At 35.0% G+C, this 20,450-nt stretch overlaps 1 protein-coding gene across 1 annotated transcript in view; it reads left to right on the top strand.

The window, feature by feature from the left end:
* Nucleotides 1–19,783, top strand: part of ATAD2 (ATPase family AAA domain containing 2) — a 67,181-nt gene extending 47,398 nt beyond the window's left edge. Inside the window, exons 16-28 of the mRNA XM_068525812.1 lie at nt 248–562; nt 906–1,038; nt 1,386–1,572; nt 2,499–2,684; nt 9,089–9,224; nt 10,650–10,846; nt 11,370–11,529; nt 13,508–13,630; nt 13,753–13,896; nt 15,074–15,466; nt 17,150–17,283; nt 18,127–18,255; nt 19,049–19,783. Of these exons, the coding sequence (XP_068381913.1) occupies nt 248–562; nt 906–1,038; nt 1,386–1,572; nt 2,499–2,684; nt 9,089–9,224; nt 10,650–10,846; nt 11,370–11,529; nt 13,508–13,630; nt 13,753–13,896; nt 15,074–15,466; nt 17,150–17,283; nt 18,127–18,255; nt 19,049–19,093 (2,282 nt within the window). The 3' untranslated portion in view covers nt 19,094–19,783. The remainder of the gene's footprint in view (nt 1–247; nt 563–905; nt 1,039–1,385; nt 1,573–2,498; nt 2,685–9,088; nt 9,225–10,649; nt 10,847–11,369; nt 11,530–13,507; nt 13,631–13,752; nt 13,897–15,073; nt 15,467–17,149; nt 17,284–18,126; nt 18,256–19,048) is intronic.
* Nucleotides 19,784–20,450: the final 667 nt, after the last annotated feature.

Raw genomic sequence — 20,450 nt, 5'->3', positions numbered from 1 at the left:
AAGTCGTGCTCTTGACCCCTGTGCTCTACTTCGTGCCTGCATATTTCACTCTCAAAAGTTGATTGATTTGTTAAGGGTTATTATCAACCATGTAAGTTCACTGGGGGAATGAGAGACATTTTAGCCTTATTACTCCTAAATATTTTGCTACTATATTGCTAAGCTGATTTTTAATTTTCTTTTAACCATGGTCAAGCTAATAGGGTAGTGGTATACTTAAAAATTTTTTTTTGGTTGCCTTGGATAGGATACTGTGGTGCAGATATTAAGTCAATATGTTCTGAGGCTGCTTTGTGTGCTCTGCGTCGACGTTACCCACAGATCTATACCACCAGTGAGAAGCTACAGTTGGATCTGTCTTCAATTAATATCTCAGCTAAGGACTTTGAGGTAGCTATGCAAAAGATGATACCAGCCTCCCAAAGAGCTGTGACATCACCTGGGCAGGCACTGTCCACCATTGTGAAACCACTCCTGCAAAGCACTGTTCACAAGATCTTAGAAGCTCTGCAGAGAGTATTTCCACAGGCGGAAATCAGAACTAAAAAGGCATTAGACTCAGGTATGAAACTTGATTGACCATTTAGTTTTCATAATCAGTAAAACTAAATGTTTTGTACATCCCTGTACAGTAATGTTTCTTTATAAAAGAGCCTCTTGAAAGGAATTTGGTCATGCTTTGCCTAGATATTTGAAAGAAATTTACTTCACAGATTGCCCTAGACTTAATCTAAGTTTGGAATGCATTTTTTTAATTTACTTGTTATTTATATCTACACAAACATTTTTGATTCTTAAAAAAATGTCATTGAAGTTCCTTGGTTTGCTAACTGAGGCATTACATGAAGATTTGCTTTATAATTCAGAAAAGTTACTAATGCACACTTTTTTTGTTTACTTTATAGATATTTCTTGTCCTCTTTTAGAAAGTGACTTGGCATACAGTGATGATGATGTTCCATCAGTATATGAAAATGGACTTTCTCAAAAATCCTTTAATAAGGCAAAAGAAAATTTTAATTTTCTTCATTTGAATAGGTACACTTCCCTTGAAAATTACTATATATTTTTTCTTGTGTAAATTCCCTAAAACTAAATGAAATGATGTTTGAAAAGATAAAAGATGCCAGCCATTTGACTTTTTTAAAAAGTTAAAATATTAGAAAATTTTTTGTTGTTACAGTTGTCAGGATGGTAGAAACTATACTGTATGAAGTATTCCTAAAAATCTGTAGGGGTTGATTGTCTCCAAAAACCATATGAACCTTGCTGTCATGATTGGCCATATTGTCAAAACTTTTGACTTCTAAAGTTCATAATTGGTAATTGGGAGGGAAATTTAAACTTTTTTTCCTAAATCATAGGTTATTACTCATTTCTTTCAGAAATGCTTGTTATCAACCTATGTCTTTTCGACCAAGAATACTGATAGTAGGAGAACCAGGATTTGGGCAAGGTTCTCATTTAGCACCAGCTGTCATCCATGCTTTGGAAAAATTTGCAGTATACACATTAGACATTCCTGTTCTTTTTGGAGTCAGTGCTACATCTCCTGAAGAAACATGTGCCCAGGTAATTCATTGTTGCCCAGACAAATAAGCTGTAAGTCAAAGTAGTCTGCCAAAGACAAAATCTAGAATTGCCTCATTCTTTTTGTAATGTGTTTTTTGTCTTTCTGATTTCTACCTTCAGGTTTTCAAAATAGAACTATGCATAAGTGCTTAGCTATTTAAGAGTATGAGTTTAAATCCCTTTTCCACCACTTAACTTGCTATGTGACTTAGGAGTTATTAGACCTCTCTGCCCCATTTTCCCCATTTTCAAAATGGAGATAATAATAGTCCTTACCTTGTGTGGCTGTTGTGAGGAATGAGTAAAGTACTTAAAACAGTGACAGCTATGCAAAATAAAATTTTAATTTTCTTCGTTTGAATAGGTACATTTCCCTTGAAAATTAGTATATATATTTTTTTTCTTGTGTAAATTCCCTAAAACTAAATGAAATGATGTTTGAAAAGATAAAAGGTGCCAGCTAATTGATTTTTTTAAAAAGTTAAAATATTAGAAAATTTTTTGTTGTTAACAGTTGTCATGATGGTAGAGACTATACTGTATAAAGTATTCCTAAAAATCTGTAGGGGTTGATTGTTTCCAAAAACCATATGAACTATGCTGCTTCTGTTTTTGCTATACTAAAATTTTTTAAATGTTAAAGTCTTTTATATTTGTATTTTTATATTTAACCTTGGTTACCATAACAGAAAAGTCTTCTAGATTTCTTGAGCTGTTTTCTAATTGCTTGAAGCAATTATGTTTTTCTAAAAATGAGACTTTTATAAAACATTTAAAAACAAGATTGTGGGATTGGGGAAGCATTTTTAAAACTTGAGGGTTTTATATGACAATTCCGGGAAGTTAAACGTTGTTCCAGATTAATAAAGCATATAACTAATGTGCTGACTCTCTAATTGAGTGTAATTTTTTTCTCTCTCTACTAGATGATTCGTGAAGCTAAGAAAACAGCACCAAGTATAGTGTATGTTCCTCATATTCACTTGTGGTGGGAAATAGTTGGACCAACACTTAAAGCCACATTTACCACATTATTACAGAATATTCCTTCTTTTGCTCCAGTTTTACTACTTGCAACTTCTGACAAACCCCATTCCACTCTACCAGAAGAGGTAATTTGGGAGAAATCATTATATTTTAAAAAGAGATATACTTAAGTAATAAGAATTTATGGAAAAAATTCCAACTGCTACAGAGGTGAATAAAATTATAAGGAAAAGTTTTCCTATTAAAGATACCATTGTTAGCTATTTGATACATGTGCTTGTTGGGCAGGATGGTATATGTATATGTGTATGTATATAGTAAGACCATATTGTAAATTTTTTTTTCTCTAAATGGAATATGATGCATACTATTCTGTAACTTACTTTATATATCTTATGTATTTTTTAATACATAAGTCTTATTTCTTTTAAGAGCAGCATAGCTTTTTCTGTTTTCTTGATATACCATAATTTATTTATCCAAATCCTTATTAATAGGATTTTAGTTATTTTTCAGTTTTTTTCCCATTGAACTGCTACAGTGAGCATTCTTGGGTTTTAAATTATATGAGCATTACTATGTGGATTTTTTAACATGCATTCCTAACAGTGGAATAACTATAGCTTAGCCAAAGAGGATGCACATTTGACATTTTTGATAGTACCAAATTACTGTCCTTCAAATTTGTGCCAATTTAGACACCTACCAGTGACAAAGTTCATTCTGCTTCTGCCTGTAATACTCTTCTCCTAGATACATAGAAAGTAAAGGCGTGATCCTTTATTTTTCTCAGATTTCTGCCTAGATATCACCTCAGAGGTCTTCCTGATCAGTTTCTCAATTACAGCAGTAACACCTCTGCCTATCACTCTCTTCTCCCTTACTCTGCTTTGTTTTTATCGCTACTTGACATTAAATATTAATTTGTTTGACTCTATCTCTACTAGTAGAATGTAAAATACGTGAAATCAGGGACATTTTTCCACCTCTCTGTCCCCAGAGTACATAATAAGCATGTTGTAGTCTTGTGTGTGTGTTTTTAGAACATTAGTAGGAAGATAATTCAAATATTTTATTTTAAATATATTTACTGAGCACTTATTCTGTGACAGACATGGTTATAGGCATTGGGAATATAGCATTGAACAATATGGACAAAAATCTGTATCCTCCTAGGGCTTACATTTTAGTTGAGGGAGAGACAAACAAAAATAAAATATAATACCAACCTACCAGTATGGAGAAAAATTTAGCTAAGCAATGCCAAAAGAGTGTGGTAGGGTCACAGTGTTAAATCCGCTAGGTTAGCCTCACCAAGAAGATGACATTTGAGCAAATACCTGGAAAAGGTAAGGTAGTGACCCATTCGAGTATCTGAGGGACAGAGGTTGCTGGCAGAGGAAAAGCAAGTGGAAAAGCCCTGAAGGAAATGTGTGGTGTGTTGGGAAAATTGCAGAAAGTCTAGAGTGGCTAGAACAGAGGGAGTAAAGGACAGAATAGAAGGAAATGATGTCAGGGAGTTATCAAAGGACCAGATTGTGTCCCTGATGGCAGTTTTGTAGTTGTGAATTCTTCAACTAAAAATTAAATAAACTGGGAAATGAACATTAAGTATATATTAATTACAGATTCTTAGGGTGGGAAGAGTCCTTAAAGTTTTCTACTTTAGTCATCTAGTTCTGGACTCGAAGTCTTTCTTTTGTGTAGAACACCTTCACAATTCATTTTGTTAGTTCTGACTCCTAAGAAAAATCAACTTATTTTGAGAGGCTTCCATTTCTTAATCTCCATTTGTTTCCCACATAAAATAGAGAGCACGTCTATTCTGTCTTCATCATGAAAAGCTCTTTGTATGTTTGAATATGGTTTTGTGTTCATTTCTATCTCCTCACTCTGACCCAGGCTTCTTCACACTAAAAATTTCTTCTTCTATGATAAGGTATATTCCTTAGGATTATTAAATACAATAAAGTTTATTTCTTTCTCACTTAACAATACCAGGCAGATGACTAGATTGGCGGGTCCACCCTCCACCATGTAGTCATACCAGACACTCAGGCTGAGAGAGCTTTCTCATTTTCATCATGTGGCTTTCCAGGTTACTTTCATTCTGCCCAGCTGAAAGGATTGGCCTTCTTGTGCCTGGTCTGAAAGTGATACATATCATTTCCTTTCACATTCCATTGGCTAAAACTCACATAGCCATACGTAACTGCAAGGGAGACTAGGAAATATGATATAGCAGTGTGCCCAAAAGGAAGAGAACATGGAGTGTGGTAATAGCAGGCTCTGCTACACGTCACACATATTTTTAGTTTCTTCAAAATTCTAGTCACTCTCTTGAATGTCTTTCTCTTTATATTCCTTTTGAAAGGCTGTACCCAGAATGAATTAAGTACTCTAGCAATGTTCTGATTAACAGAGTAAAGAAGAATTGCTATGTAGTAGCCACATTAACCATTGATTTATTGTACTCACTGTCAATTAAAACTTTGTTAATTATTTCAAAGTTTAAAACGAAGATAAGTTTATACTCTTGGTAATAAGTAAGGCAAACTAGCTGAACTTTATAAAGACGTAGGGAGGGCTTCCCTGGTGGCGCAGTGGTTGAGAATCTGCCTGCCAATGCAAGGGACACGGGTTCGAGCCCTGGTCTGGGAAGATCCCACATGCCGCGGAGCAAAAGGGCCCGTGAGCCACAATTACTGAGCCTGCGCGTCTGGAGCCTGTGCTCCGCAACAAGAGAGGCCGCGATAGTGAGAGGCCCGCGCACCGCGATGAAGAGTGGCCCCTGCTTGCCGCAGCTAGAGAAAGCCCTCGCACAGAAACGAAGACCCAACACAGCCATAAGTAAATAAAAAAAAAAAAAAAAAGACGTAGGGAGGTTGAAAAGCTGTCATCAGTTTAATCTTGGATAACTTTATCAAGAATGTGGGAATTTTGTACTCAAAATTTTTTTCAAAGATAGCTTCTTTGTTTTCTTATGGTAATATTTCCTAAGCATATCACTGTAAACTGAGTAAAGTATCCCAGTATCACACTGTACTGTAGGGTGGAATGGGCACTGGACCAGGAATTGCTCATTTTATAAAATGAATAGTCTATGTGGATACAAATAAGCAAGTCCGCTTTGAGCCTTATATAGTCTATGTAGTCCTTAGTGATCCAGTGATATTGTCTATATAGCATTGGACTATAATATGTGAGAAGTACTGTGTATACCATTATTAGCTACTTTAAAGTTTGTCCATCTCAAAACTGCAGTCAGAGTATCTATATGCATGAGTACTAGTGGACCCTAACAACTCAGCAGCATGGAAAAATGACAAAGAAAGTCATCAGTGGATTAGAAACTTTGATGAATCGTGAAAGACAAGCAGTGGGGATTAGATTGATACAGGTAACCACATTTTAAAGCATGTGCATGAAAGGACTGCTTTGAAAGATGGGAGTGGTTTCTAGCTCTGGTTCAGTGCTAGGAGGGAATTGAAAGAGTCTTTGGACAACTTTGGATTTTTTTGGCTTTCTTCACTTCTGGCCATGCCAGACAGCAGTCAGCTGAGTTGTTTGTCCTCAGCTAGAGCAGTGAAGGTGGGCCCAAGGACTAGTGTGGCAGATCAGTGACTTATGTATAGGTACCGAATGGGAGGAGTAGGGAGACCCTGTGCCCAGAAGACAAATTACAGGCACATTCTGTGTCTAATATAGGCAAGCTTCTTTCATAATCACTGGAAGTAGAGCTAGAATAAACAGAAAAGGCACCTGTGGACAGTTGAAGATTTCAAAGGCAAAGATGAATTTATAAGTAAGCTTTTGAGGAAGGACAGCTCCATGGAAAATCATATCCATGCATCAGCAACAGATTGTTGTGGAAAAGAACCAATTGAAGACATTATAAATGAAATAACTCCCCCCAAATAAAAAACCCCACAGGGCTAAAAAGAAGCAGACACAGATAAGAGTGAATTAGCAAGATGGAAGATCATGAGATCAGAAATTCTTATAGTAAATAATAAAAACAAGACAAAGATTTGAAAAGTGAGGAAGAAGTTAAAGGAAACAGAGGACATAGATTCAGGTCTAACATCTGTTTAATGGGATTTATGGGAGGAGAAAAATGTAGAAGAGAAAAATAGTCACATAATAGAACATTTCATAGAATTAAAGAATACCGTAATCTTCAGAGTTAAAAGGTCCCTTGTTCTAACTGATGGGTATAAAAAGGCCCACATCTAGATAAAATTTCAGAACACCAAAAGTATAGAGAAAAATCTAAAAATCTTCCAAGAGAATAAAACATTACTAGAAAGGACTGAAAATCAAATTGCTTCTACATTCTCACTGGTATAATACCAGCTACTAAGGAGGCAACTGAGCAATATTTTCAAAGTTAGAAGGAAAATAATTTTGAACCTGTAGTTTTCTTCCCAGCAAAGTTAGCATTTGAGTGAAAGAGCAAAATAAAGATATTTTTGAACATGCAGTGCCTAAGACACTATTACCCATAAACCCCTGACTGAAATAATTATTAAGGGATTATTTCTCCTCTTGGATTATTTTTATTTTGCAGAAGTTGCATATAAGAAGCAGTGAGCAAAGAAAACAGTAAAACTCGTCACAAAACTGTGCTAGTAACATTTTTTTAAGGACTGTAAATCTAAGTTGATCTTGGTTCTGAACTCAAAACAGCAGGAAGGACATAGTGAAGGAGAATGAGGAAGTAAAAGCACATTCAGATTTGTATCTGATATGTAGATATTGATTAACTTCACAGTTTGGTAGGAAAAGAAGCTTAGAGATATGTCTGTTAAAACTTGTAACAATAAAAGAACAGAAATGCAGCATACAACTTCCAGGCCACCAGAAAGGGGGAAAAGGTACAAATTGCAATAGAAATATCAACAAAATAGATTCTAAAATTTAATGTAGAAGAAAAAACTGCTTGAGGGACTTCCCTGCTGGTCCAGTGGTTAAGACTCCATGCTTCTACTGCACAGGGCACAGGTTCAATCCCTGGTTGGGGAACTAAGATCCTGCATGCCACGTGGCATGGCTAAAAAAAAGTTCTTGAATTTCCAAGAAAATTTTGAAAAAGCCCACTAAATATGGTAAAGCATACCACAATGTTAGTGATTAAAACTGTGAATTTGGGCCAGAAATGACAAATTAATGTAATACAGTTCATTAGTAGACTCTTGTATACATAGTAGTTTAGTAAATGGATTAGCAAAAGGAGAGACTTATTTCATAAATGATGTTGTGTATGTAGTTTTCATAAGTTTGGAGCATGGAAGAACCTACAAAGCAGAAAATGCAAAAGCTGTGGATGTAAATTTCTCTGTATCAGAGGTAGGCTGAACAAAGTACACAAACATCATACAAGGAATAAACATTATTATCCTCTAATAATTCTTGGAAAGATGTAGAGGTTTGTTTAGAAACATCCTTTTGAGACCTGTTTTGCCTTTATTCTTTTTTTGGTGGTAAAATATACATAATTTACCATTTTAACCATTTTTAAGTGTACAGTTCAGTGACATCAAGTACATTGCTTTAAGTTCATTCATGATGTTGTGCAGCCATCACCACTATCCATTTCCAGAACTTTTTCATCATCTCAAACAGAAACTCTGTATCCATTAAACAATTATTCCTCATTCCTTCCTCTCCCAGCCCTTGGACACCTCTAGTAACTTTCTGTCTCTTTGAATTTACCTATTCTAGGTATCCTCATATAAGTGGAACATAAAGTATCTGTCTTTTTGTGACTGGCTTATTTCACTTAGCATAATGTTTTCATTGTTCATCCATGTTGTAGTGTGTGTTCAAATTTCATTCCTTTTTGGGCTGAATAATATTCCATTGTAGGTACATACCACATTTTGTTTATCTCTTCATCTGGTGATGAACATTTGGATTGTCTCTACCTCCTGCCTACTATGAATAATTCTGCTATGATTATTGGTATACAAGTATCTGTTGAGTCTTTTATTTTTTTTCTTGCAGTTTTTTTGAATATACTGGGTTACATGATAATTTTGTGTTTAACTTTTTGAGGAACCGTCATACTGTTTTCTACAGTGGCTGCACCCTTTTACATTCCTACCAGCACAAGGGGTCTAACTTCTCCACATCCTTACCAATACTTATTATTTTCCAGCCTTTATTCTTACTGAAGAACCACTCATTCTCATATCTCACTTTGGGTTGTGAAGGTGAATTACTTGATCTCAACAAAACCCTTTAAGTAAAATATCACCATATCAGTTATTGTATGAATTATAGTTTGGAACCTTGAGTTCTAAAGAAGATCCCATGTTTTTAGTTCCTTATCTATTGCATACATGGTTTATATAATACATAAATTCAATATAAGTAAAAGATTTAAGAAATTATTTCTTTATTACACAATTTAGATTGTCATTAAAAACGTGTACAGTAACCTACTGTGGCATTGAATGATTGATACATAGTAATGTGTGTGTATACATACATGTGTATATAAAATGCATCTGTTTTCTTTTTTAAGGTGCAAGAATTATTTATCCATGATTATGGAGAAATTTTTAATGTCCAGTTGCCTGGTAAAGAAGAACGGACACAATTTTTTGAAGATTTAATTCTAAAGCAAGCTGCTAAGCCTCCTATATCAAAAAAGAAAGCAGGTTAGTTCCTGTATCAAAGTTAATATATAATAATTTTGAGAAAGTGGAAATAAAATATCAGTTAATGGCATTGCCATCTTCTAATATCAGAAGCTCAAAACCTCAGTTGAGGTTGATACCTCTTACTTACCTCTTAAAATCCCTATGTTTCCCATTAAAATAGACTAAAGTTCTTATTTATTTGTTTGTTTGTTTATTTAGGCTGTGTCGGGTCTTAGTTGCAGCATGCAGACTCTTAGTTGCCATATGCATGCGGGATCTAGTTCCCAGAGAGTGAACCCCGGCCTCCTGCATTGGGAGCTCAGAGTCTTACCCACTGGACCACCAGGGAAGTCCCTAGACTAAAGTTCTTAAAGCATACAAGGCCTTTCATCGTATAGTCCTCATCTATGTGGAATTGGGGCTAGAATTCATAGCATAGCCCCAATCTGTCTTTCCAAGCGCACCTTTGGCACTTTTCTCTCCCCCACCTTTTTCCTTCCAAAGCACTCTATCTTTAAACCATACACAGCATATTGTGTCTTTTCATAATTTCATTCATGCTTCCTTCTAGTATAACTTATTCTTTCTTCCCTAACATCTAGACAAAATTAATTTATTACCTTTATGATGCACTGTACTTTTTTCATACTACTAATATGATATTACAGTGATATTATAATTATGTCTCTTACTCCCTTAATAGATTGCCAACTTACTGGGGCAGCACTCTCATATTCCCTTTTTTATCCTTATTACTTATTAGTGCAAATCTGTTTAAACAAAATTAAACTTTTGTTATATTTGAAACATACCACAATTTTTTGTTAGTTTAAAAATTAACTAGTAAAAATGACTTTTTAGGGCTTCCCTGATGGCGCAGTGGTTGAGAGTCTGCCTGCCAATACAGGGGACACGGGTTCGAGCCCTGGTCTGGGAGGATCCCACATGCCGCGGAGCAACTAGGCCCGTGAGCCACAATTACTGAGCCTGCGCGTCTGGAGCCTGTGCTCCGCAACAAGAGAGGCCGCAATAGTGAGAGGCCTGCGCACCGCGATGAAGAGTGGCCCCCACTTGCCGCCCTAGTGCAGAAATGAAGACCCAACACAGCCATAAATAAATAAATAAATAAATAAAATTTTTTTAAAAAATTAGAATATTCTTGTCTTGGAAATATGCATTTTCAAAATTTTAATAGACTCTTAAATGATCTTAAAATGGTAATGATTTAGGAATTAGCACTCCAAATTACAAGTTAGCGATTATTGCTGGTGGGGGCGTGTGGAGGTCGAGATTATGGTTACCTGTTTAGTATTCCAAATCCTCTGATTCCTGGCAAATACAAGGAAGATAATCCCTGAGAGCTTGTCTACTTTGTGTACTGAATTGTTTGTCACCCTTGATATGGTGGGAGAGTGGTAACTAATATCTTCCATTCATGTAAAGTTTTGCAGGCCTTGGAGGTACTCCCTGTAGCACCACCACCTGAACCAAGACCATTGACAGCAGAAGAAGTGAAACGTCTAGAAGAACAAGAAGAAGATACATTTAGAGAACTAAGGATTTTTTTAAGAAATGTTACACATAGGCTTGCTATTGACAAGCGATTCAGAATATTTACTAAACCTGTTGACCCTGATGAGGTATTAATTTAATCTTTGGATCAAAATGCTTCAGAATTAGAGACTATTTGACTAGTTTATGTGGTTCCCTCTGTATACTGTGATCTTGTTTTCTGTATTTGGAAACATACCAAGTAGTGTCCTTCAAGAGCTATGTAAAGCATTTTCCTTGCGTGCAGAGCATAGACAATTAACTTTGCCCAACTCAAATGTTGTAGAAGTAATTTGAGAATGTCTTAATGCTACATTATATTACTGTGACCTACACAGTTAAGAATGAGGTCCTAAGTTGACATTGAAGGGTGGGTGGCATTTGGATGAGGAAAGAGGTTTAGGATGTTACTGGAGATATAGGTGCCCAAGAATAAGAATAAATACAAAACAAAACTCGCCTTAAATAGAGTCACAGTTTTGTATTAATATATTTTCATTATATCTTATGTATTTATTCTCTCTCCTTTATTTTGCCTGGTAGAAAAACTTGACTCAAATTTTTTACTGTTCAGAGTTAATTTAGTGATTTGGTCATTTGCTTGAATTTTAGGTTCCTGATTATGTCACTGTAATAAAGCAACCAATGGACCTTTCATCTGTAATCAGTAAAATTGATCTCCACAAGTATCTGACTGTGAAAGACTATTTGAGTGATATCGATCTAATCTGTAGTAATGCTTTAGAATACAATCCAGATAGAGATCCTGGAGGTGAGCATTACTGGTTTTGTTTTTCTTCCTCAGGGGGTGGAATGGGGGCTGCTAACGCTTAGTGGCGGGTGATTTCATACTAGGTGCTATATTATAAACATTTTATATTCACAGTGCCATTCAGTCCTCAACAACGGTATCCTCATTTTACAGTTGAGAAAAATGGAAGTTTAGAGAGGTTAAAAAACTTACTCAAGGTCATACCATCAGGAAGTGGCAGAGGCAGAATTCAAATGCAGGTTTCTTTCACTCCAAAACAATTATATGATATAGCCTCTAATGAAACACAAAATTGCGTAACAACTTAGCTTGTTTCCTTTGTTTATCAATGTTCTTTCTCAAAGTAGAAAAATTAAAGCTCTCTGTAATAAAATAAGTTTGAAAGGATTTTCTTAGTTAAGACCATTATAAATTTTATTACAAAAGTAATATAGCATAATACTTGCTAACAGTAATACTTAAAAAACTAAGTCACCCATTTCCTTTCTCCAAGGGTGGACACTGTTAAGTTTGGGGATATCTTTCCAGACCTTTTCGATGCGTAGAATGCATTCACGTTCTACCTCACATACCCAGTCCGTTAAATAAAATGTATAAAGTAAGGGATTTTTAAGTGATATATTTGTTCATATTTATAATGATATATTCAAATATCTATATGTTTGTTATAAACTTGTTCATTTCCAAAAAATATTCTCTCAGGTGCTTTTTCCTAGCTTCCTATTCTTGCTTTATGGATGCTGTGCCCTTAACTGTCTTAGTGGATAATTTTTTTTAATATTTCTATTTCCTGCATTGGCTCTCTCCTCCAGTACATTGGCATTCTGTTTTTAAATTTGTAGCGCTTATAAATTAGATTGATTTCCACCACTAAGAGTTTCCTCAAAAATTTAAAAGCTCACTGTTCTTCCCTTGCCAGTCTTCTGCCCACACCTTCCCTAGACTTTATCCTGTAGTTCAGAGTTCTGGAGGTAAGCAGTGGGAAACAGGCTACCAAGTTGGGAATACCCCTTAACTGTAGAAAGAAGGAAGCATTTATCCTGGAGGAAGAGGGCTTTTTCTGTTTCATTGCAGTCATACTGCCGCTGCTTCCCTTTTCGTCCACTGTGACAATCTAAAATTACTTTAGAGCAGTGGTGTTCACACTTTAGCTACCATCAGCATCTCCTACAGGACATGTTAAGATGCAGCTTGCTGGGCCTCACCTCCACAATTTCTGATTCTGTAGATGCAGGGCCTGAGAATGATGTGCATTCTGACAAATTCCAAGGTTTTGCCAATGCTGCCACACTCCAGGAACCAATGAACTTTGCCTGGCCTTTCTTCAGGCCATGTTAGAAGCCCCCAGCAACATCCCTTCTGTTACTACAGCTGTTCCTGTCAACTATGAACTGAATATCGTGTGAATTTTGCAGCCTACTGCCCTGTGAGGGGGACTGATCCAGCTTTTCAAGCAAATTTACATTCAGTTATTATCTGCCTGTTGCCTCAAGGCATTTTCCAGTTTACAGTGCTTACGCTCAGTTTTGGATTTTTTTCTAGTGTTTCCTATGTAGGGTTGCTGTTTCATTGTCTTTGTTTAGTTTCTCTGTCAATGTAATAACATCCTCTATATCTCTTCCAAAATTGTTTTACATCCCTAGTTCACTCATGACACTGATAGCCTTCCTTGCTGTTTTTGTGTCATTATGTTGTTTAGTTTTGCTACTAATTGATTCTTATATTTTCTCTGGTATTTCAAAGGGATCTGGATAGGACAGGGCAATGAAATTAGGTTTAGTCTGCCGTGTTGAATCAGATGTCCAGAACATTAGATTAACATCAAAAACAGAAATAACACAATTCCAGTAACTTTTACTATTCATGGTGGAAGTAAAAAAGGAATTGTAACGGCTATAATCTTAGCCCAACATATGGTGTTAATTTTTGTTACATTAGCAAAAGGAAAACATTTTAAAATTCTTTATTCATTCCATAGATCGTCTTATTAGACATAGAGCCTGTGCTTTAAGAGATACTGCCTATGCAATAATTAAAGAAGAACTTGATGAAGACTTTGAGCAGCTTTGTGAAGAAATTCAGGAATCTAGGAAGAAGAGAGGTAGGAAAATGATTTGATATCAGAAAAAGATGCTTTAGATGTGTTGAGTCCTTTTAATTAATTGTTTATGTAATTTTCAAATCTGGAAATTTAATTTGATATTCCACATGTCTGTTTATAAGGTTGTAGCTCTTCCAGATATGCCCCATCTTACTACCATGTAATGCCAAAGCAAAATTCCACTCCTGCTGGTGATAGAAGACCAAATCCAGAGCAAAATGAAAAGCTGAAGACCCCCAGTACTCCTATGGCTTGCAGCACTCCTGGTAAGTGCACTTATGTAAATTTTACTTACAAAACTATAGCCTTTATTCTCCTCTAATGCTGTTTACTTTTTCCATCAGTTTCCTTTGTCTATATTGATGCAGCGAATTATGTTGATTTCATTAACAGTAAGGCAACTTTGCATTCTTGAAATAAATCCAGGCTTGCAATAAAGTACCACTTGCAATCCCAGTTTACCTTTCACCTCTCAGTTCACAATCTAACTGTGGTATGACTTGATTTGAAACTGACTTTTATTTCCTATAAATGCTAGTCTGTTTCCTGTTCCTCTTTATTCTTAGGGTATAACTCCATGGAGTACCAACCCAAATCCTGTGGGGTTCCTGAGACCTCTCTTCTTTGGCAAGCTCTTACTTCCAGTTTTTGCTGTTTAAGCTCCATGAATTTCAGACTGTCCTCAGCTTCTTAGCCTCTCAGCTATTCATTTGTTTTCCCAGATTTTGGTGCCATAATTCCTCAATGCTTTTAAACAGAATGTTCATAGAGACAGTATTCAATGGGAGCAGCCCAAATGCAGATCAACAGTAGAATGGAAAAATATGGATTATTATACAAAAGTGAAAATTATTAAACTTCAAGTACATACAACAGTATGGATGAGTCTCCCAAACATAAGGTTGCAGTGTGCTTATACTGCGTCTAGTCTAGGCAGAATGTTGAATCTCTGTATAGTGTAGTTTCTTCATCTGTAAAATGATGTCGATAATGGTAGCAAACCTGATCAGGTTAAAGTGGAATTTCAGTGAGTTAGTACATATAAAGGCCTTAGAAGAGTTCCTACTATACGGTAAGCACTCAGTACATGTAAGCTATTTTTAGTCTTGCCCTTCCTTCAGTTCATTCCTTATACTACTGCCAAAGTGACCTTTGTAATATATGCATCAGACAATTCATGTCATTGCCCTCCTTAAAATTATTCGATTTTTAAAAAAATTATTCAAGATAAAATCCAAATTCCTTAGAATGACAGGTCATTGACCACCTTCTACCTTCTCACAGTATTCTCTACTTTTGTTTGTATATTCCAACCATACAATACTATGGTGATATCTCAGGTTCTCCTCTTAATATCGCAGGAGGTATTTTTTTCTCCCACTTACTTAGACTTTAAAAAATTGTTGAATGTTCTCTTACCCTTTTTCTTTAAATTATTTGAAGCTCAGTTGAAGAGAAAAATCCGCAAAAAGTCGAAGTGGTACTTAGGCACCATAGCAAAACGAAGGAGGATTTCACAGGCAAAAGATGATGGCCAAAATGTCGTAGATGACAAAATTGAGAGTGATACAGAGGAAAATCAAGATACAAGTGTAGACCACAATGAGGCTGGAAACACAGGGGAGTCTTCAATGGAGGAAAATGAAAAGCAGCAAAACGCCTCTGAAAGCAGAATAGAATTGGGAAATAATAATTCAAGTACTTGTTTTGAAAATCAACTTGAAGAATCTGGAAAGACTATAGCATGTACAGAATTGAGGAAAGATAAGATCGCTTGCAATGGAGATGCTTCTGGCTCTCAGATAACAGATATTTCTGATGAAAATGAAGCAAAAGGTAAGTCTCAGTCAAGCAACTTAACTAATTTTAAAAGATGTTTCATTCAAAGTTCTTAAATAGTTAATTACCATCTCAGTTTACTCCTTTTTCCTTGTCTTTCAGAGTACAGGAGTTAATTAGGGAAAATAGCATTATCTTTAATAACTATTGAGCTAGTAAATCACTATTGTTAAAAGCACACTATAGCATCAAACAGACCTGGATTTGAGCCTCTAGTCTACTGCTTAGTAGCTTGTGACCTCGGTCAAGATTCTTGACCCATCAGCCTCAGTTTTCTCATTTGCAAAATTGGGGTAGATAGTTGCTGGGTAATAAGATATTCTGACGATTGAATAAAGTAATTCATCTAAAGCATGTAGCAAAGTGCTTGGCTATACAATTTTTAAAAGCTGGCAGCATACCCTCTCATTTTTAAGCAAGATAAGCAGTTTCATGTGATTTCTTGCTGAGTGATGTACAACAACTGTTACCCCCATCATTCCTCTATCCCTACTGTAGGTTTAGTCCAAGGTTATTTATATTTATTCTAATGTTCCTGCTCCCAAAGTCTTTCATGTAGAATTGTTTCCTGTCTGCACCTTTTTGGACCTTTGGCATTAGATTTGTTTGGTTTTTGGAAAAACCAAACATTATTTAGTCTTACAAAGCAAAAAAAGGGTAACAGGGTCAAAAATTTATTTTGGTCAAAAACAAGTATTGACTAAGTTAATGAGACTGGTTTTCTTCAGTGGCTTATATGCTGTAGATAAATCTTTTCCAAGTACTTCCTTAAAATGAGTTCTCCTGTGTTTGAGTAATCTTAGAATGGTCTAGGATATAGCCTTTCCGATGTGGATATTTTAAATGTTAATCCTCTGGCTGTATAATTTAGTACGTTTTGTTTAGGTTCAAAGTTTATTTTTTCTTTTATCATTATCTTTTTTAAAAGGACACTATTTAGTGAGACAGGTACCTGTTTACATGTCAGGAGATTTGGGTTCTTGTCCTGGCTCTTAGAACAGTTAGGTATGTTGACCATAGAAAAGTCTTCACCTTTCTTTGGCCTTATTTTTCTCATCTCTCAGTGAGTAGATTGTTCTAGATCAGGGATAGGCAAACTTTGTCTGTAAAGGACCGGATAGTCACAACTATTCAGCCCTGCTGGAGAAGCCACATTGACACACATATGTAAAATGGGCATGGTTGTGTTCTAAGAAAACTTTAATTATGGAGTAATTAAATCCAGATTTAGCCTATGCGTAGTAGTTTGCAACTCCTATTCGAGATTACTGAAGCCCCTTCCAGCTCTTAAATTCTGAGTTTTATGCCTAAATAGGAGACAGTCTAATCTGTTGAGGATCCCTTGAAATACTCTATTTGAGAAAATATTTCTGAAATGTCCTTTTTTTTTTGGCCGCGCCGTGTGGCATGCAGGTTCTTAGCTCCCCGACCAGGGATTGAACCTGTGCCCCCTGCAGTGGAAGCTCAGACTCCTAACCACTTGGACCACCAGGGAATTCCCTGTCCTTAATTTTTGAGTGTGTAAATGGCAGCATCTTAATCTCACAGCAGAGTCAATAAACCAGAACAGGGGTTTGTGTCTAAGTAAATATGTCCTGCTCTTTAATCTGCCTGATATTTATTTTGGGTATTATAAAGTGTCTGTGAAACAAACAACAGTTATTTATTTTTTCATTCTAGAAATGTGTGTCCTGCGGATGACTCGAGCTAGATGTTCCCAGGTAGAGCAACAGCAGCTCATCAGTGTCGAAAAGGCTTTGGCGATTCTTTCTCAGCCGACACCCTCCCTTGTTGTGGACCCTGAGCGATTAAAAGTATGTAAATTGAAATCGTAATGCTTTCATTGTGCAGATTAGAAACATGACCCACCAAAAGAGGGATTGTAATAGTACATTGTATCAATTTGGCATGTAATAAATAATGATCTTTTATGAAAGGATAAACTTGGTATAGAATAACTTTCATAAAGGCAGTGGTTGGAGATGGCTAGGATGTTGATACTATTGTTTTTAACATACTTGTCTATGTCACTGATCCCATACATTGTTTTTACGACCATTACATATGACCATTTTAGTTGGTTTTTACTTAACAAAAACATGCAACCATGGTTAACTATGAGGTAATGGAATATCAAGGTACGACCAGACTTGAAGAATCACAGAAATTTATCAATAGTAAGTCCGTTTCAGTCATGACAAAAAAACACTTTTTGTAAGAAATTCCTTTTTGTAAGAAAAGAACCCTGATGTGGTGAGGTAGTTCATCATTTATGTACTGTCTCTTTTTATTTCACATAACAGAATTGATTATAATGTACTCATAGTGCCATAAAATGTTCTGCAAAAATGTTGCCTTTTTTCCTGTTAGTCTAATTTGAGATTATTTTTTAATTTGTCTCTAGTGATGTATGGCTAGAATTGAAATTGGCAACCTCCTCAGCTGTAGTTTTTAGGCTGAGAGGCCAGAGTCATAGAATGTTGATAACATTAACTTACAGCTCAATGTCAGAGTCACTATCAGAGGCTGCAGTGTCTCATTAGATGACTTGGTCTGCCTTCTCTCTGGCTTATATGCTAAAAATGCCCCCAAATCTTCAAAATTAAAATATCTCAGGGAATTTCTCTCACATATGTAACACTTACGTTTTCTTTTAGAATCTTTTGAAGACTGTTGTTAGAAAAAGTCAAGAATACAATATTTTTCAGTTGGAAAATTTGTATGCTGTAATCAGCCAGTGTATTTATCAGCATCGCAGGGATTATGACAAGACAACACTTATTCAGGTAAACTAATATATATGAGAAGTTAACACATTATAAAAATTTTTAAATACCATTTTTTTAATGTGTGGATTATGGATTATTTCTAGGTATAACTGTGTTCTGTGCTTTTTTAAATCTAGCACTTAAATTAGTTTGTGTTTCTTTAATAAGCAGTGGAACACTGTATTATCTGTAAACTATGAAAAATCTATTTTGTGTGTATATTGATGAAGATATATAGTTCCTTTTTAAGACAGGCTTAACATAGACCTATTTGTCTTTACTTATTTAATCTTGCTTTATAGTGGGCATTCAAGTACTAATGTTTAAAAATAGAGTTTGGCTGATACCTATATAGTATTTTATATATATATATATATATATAAAACTGGTATCTACTATATACCTATTAGCATGTAATATATATAGTATTTAGTATATCTAATAAAGTATACTATGGTACCTACACAGAATAATATATATGTAACAGTAGTACCTACAAAATATGAAGTATTAATATCTATATGTACACCAACGCCTTGATTAATAACTGTATGAATTTAATGTAAGATGAAAGCATCTCAGACTTACTTCAAAGAGGTTTAAATAATGAAGTCCCGTCAGTGATACCAGTCTATGTGATAGTCAAAAACATGAACAAAGTTTCTGTTTCACTATCAGATATATACATGGATAATAATATCCTTAAGGTTGTTTACTGCAAAAAAAAAAAAAAACCCCAGCAATGGAGTCATGTTTCTTTGATTTTTTCCATATTGAAACTTACTATTTTTCCTTCCTATCCTTTATCTAGAAAATGGAGCAAGAGATAGAAAGCTTCAGTTGTTCCAGATCATGATGTCATGGTACCAAATATTCTTTATATTCCGTTCCTATTTAATTCACCTTTGTCATGTTGACACAACTGATGCAAGATGAAATCCTGCATCTTTAAGGAAAAGATTAAAATAGTAAATAAAAATATTTAAACTTTTCTGGTATTTATGTACATGTGTAAGATAAATTACAGAGATAACTGATAAATATTGGAATTTTCATTGAGTCACTGTAGTATAGTATTCCTGTGGTTATCAGTAGTTAAAGTGTGGCCAATTCTTAATAAAGTTATTTTGATAACTAATGTTTATGGCACTTAAGAGTAATTAGTGACATTGACATTCTTTTGTTTTAAGCACTTTTAATTTTATCCTTCCTAAAAATAGTTTATTGTGTCAGACTAGAAACTTACTTAACCATTGTCTCTTTGCCATCATTTGTCATCTTTGTTTTCTTCAATGCCCATCTCCCATCTGCCTTTAGCGTCCCCGCCTGTTCACTTAAAAGCTAGTGTTCAAGTAGTGATTTGCAGGAGGGCCATTGAACAACTTCTAGCTGCACCGCAATTCTGTACTTGAAGGTCAAAATTAATGCTTTTTAGATAAACATTTTTTATAATTCTCATTTGGATTAATAAAAATTTTAAATATTTTTTGGTTTACTTTTATGATTATATATACAACAAATATATTAATGACTACTTTGTTAAACATCTTTTTAATAGCATGAAATTTTTATATTTGAAAACTATTTATATCCTTCTAAATGTGTTTAGGTTGTAGTCTATAGATACCTTTTATATACAATTATGTAAATATTATAAATTTTGTATTAATGATACCAAAAATACATTTCTTTCTTAAAGCAATAAAAACATTCACTGCCATGCATATTCACTCCCTTCCCCCCCTACCACCATGGTTTTTCTTTTTAGGAGACATTCTACTATTAGTTTGTGAAATAGCTTCTGTTGGAAACTTCTTTTGAGGGGAATAGGGGATAATGATCTCATATGAGAGATTCTGGATTCTAATACAGTTTCTGAGTTAAACTGCCTTTTGTTGTCGTTTTATCTGGATATTGTATTTAAAGCCTTCTAAAACTCAATTCAGATACCTTAATTAGTAGATACTGTCTTATGTAATGCGTGATGCAATGCGAGTCACTGAAAACGTTTAAGTACCTGTATATTCCTGGATTCGCATAGACACACACGTACTCATTTTTAGTGAAGTTTATTATAACTTATTCTAGATGCATTTTTTATAACTAGGATTTTATTTTATATGTCTAGCTTCTGTAATAAATTTTAAAGGTGAAAATTGCTTCTCAATGTTGTTTCTGTTTCTTAATTATTTTAAAATAATTCAGTGCAAAAC

The sequence above is a fragment of the Eschrichtius robustus genome, chromosome 17 (assembly GCF_028021215.1).
Source record: "Eschrichtius robustus isolate mEscRob2 chromosome 17, mEscRob2.pri, whole genome shotgun sequence".
Lineage (NCBI taxonomy): Eukaryota > Metazoa > Chordata > Mammalia > Artiodactyla > Eschrichtiidae > Eschrichtius > Eschrichtius robustus.
The sequence above is the reverse complement of the archived record's forward strand: the minus strand, read 5'-3'. Positions and strand labels throughout refer to the sequence as shown.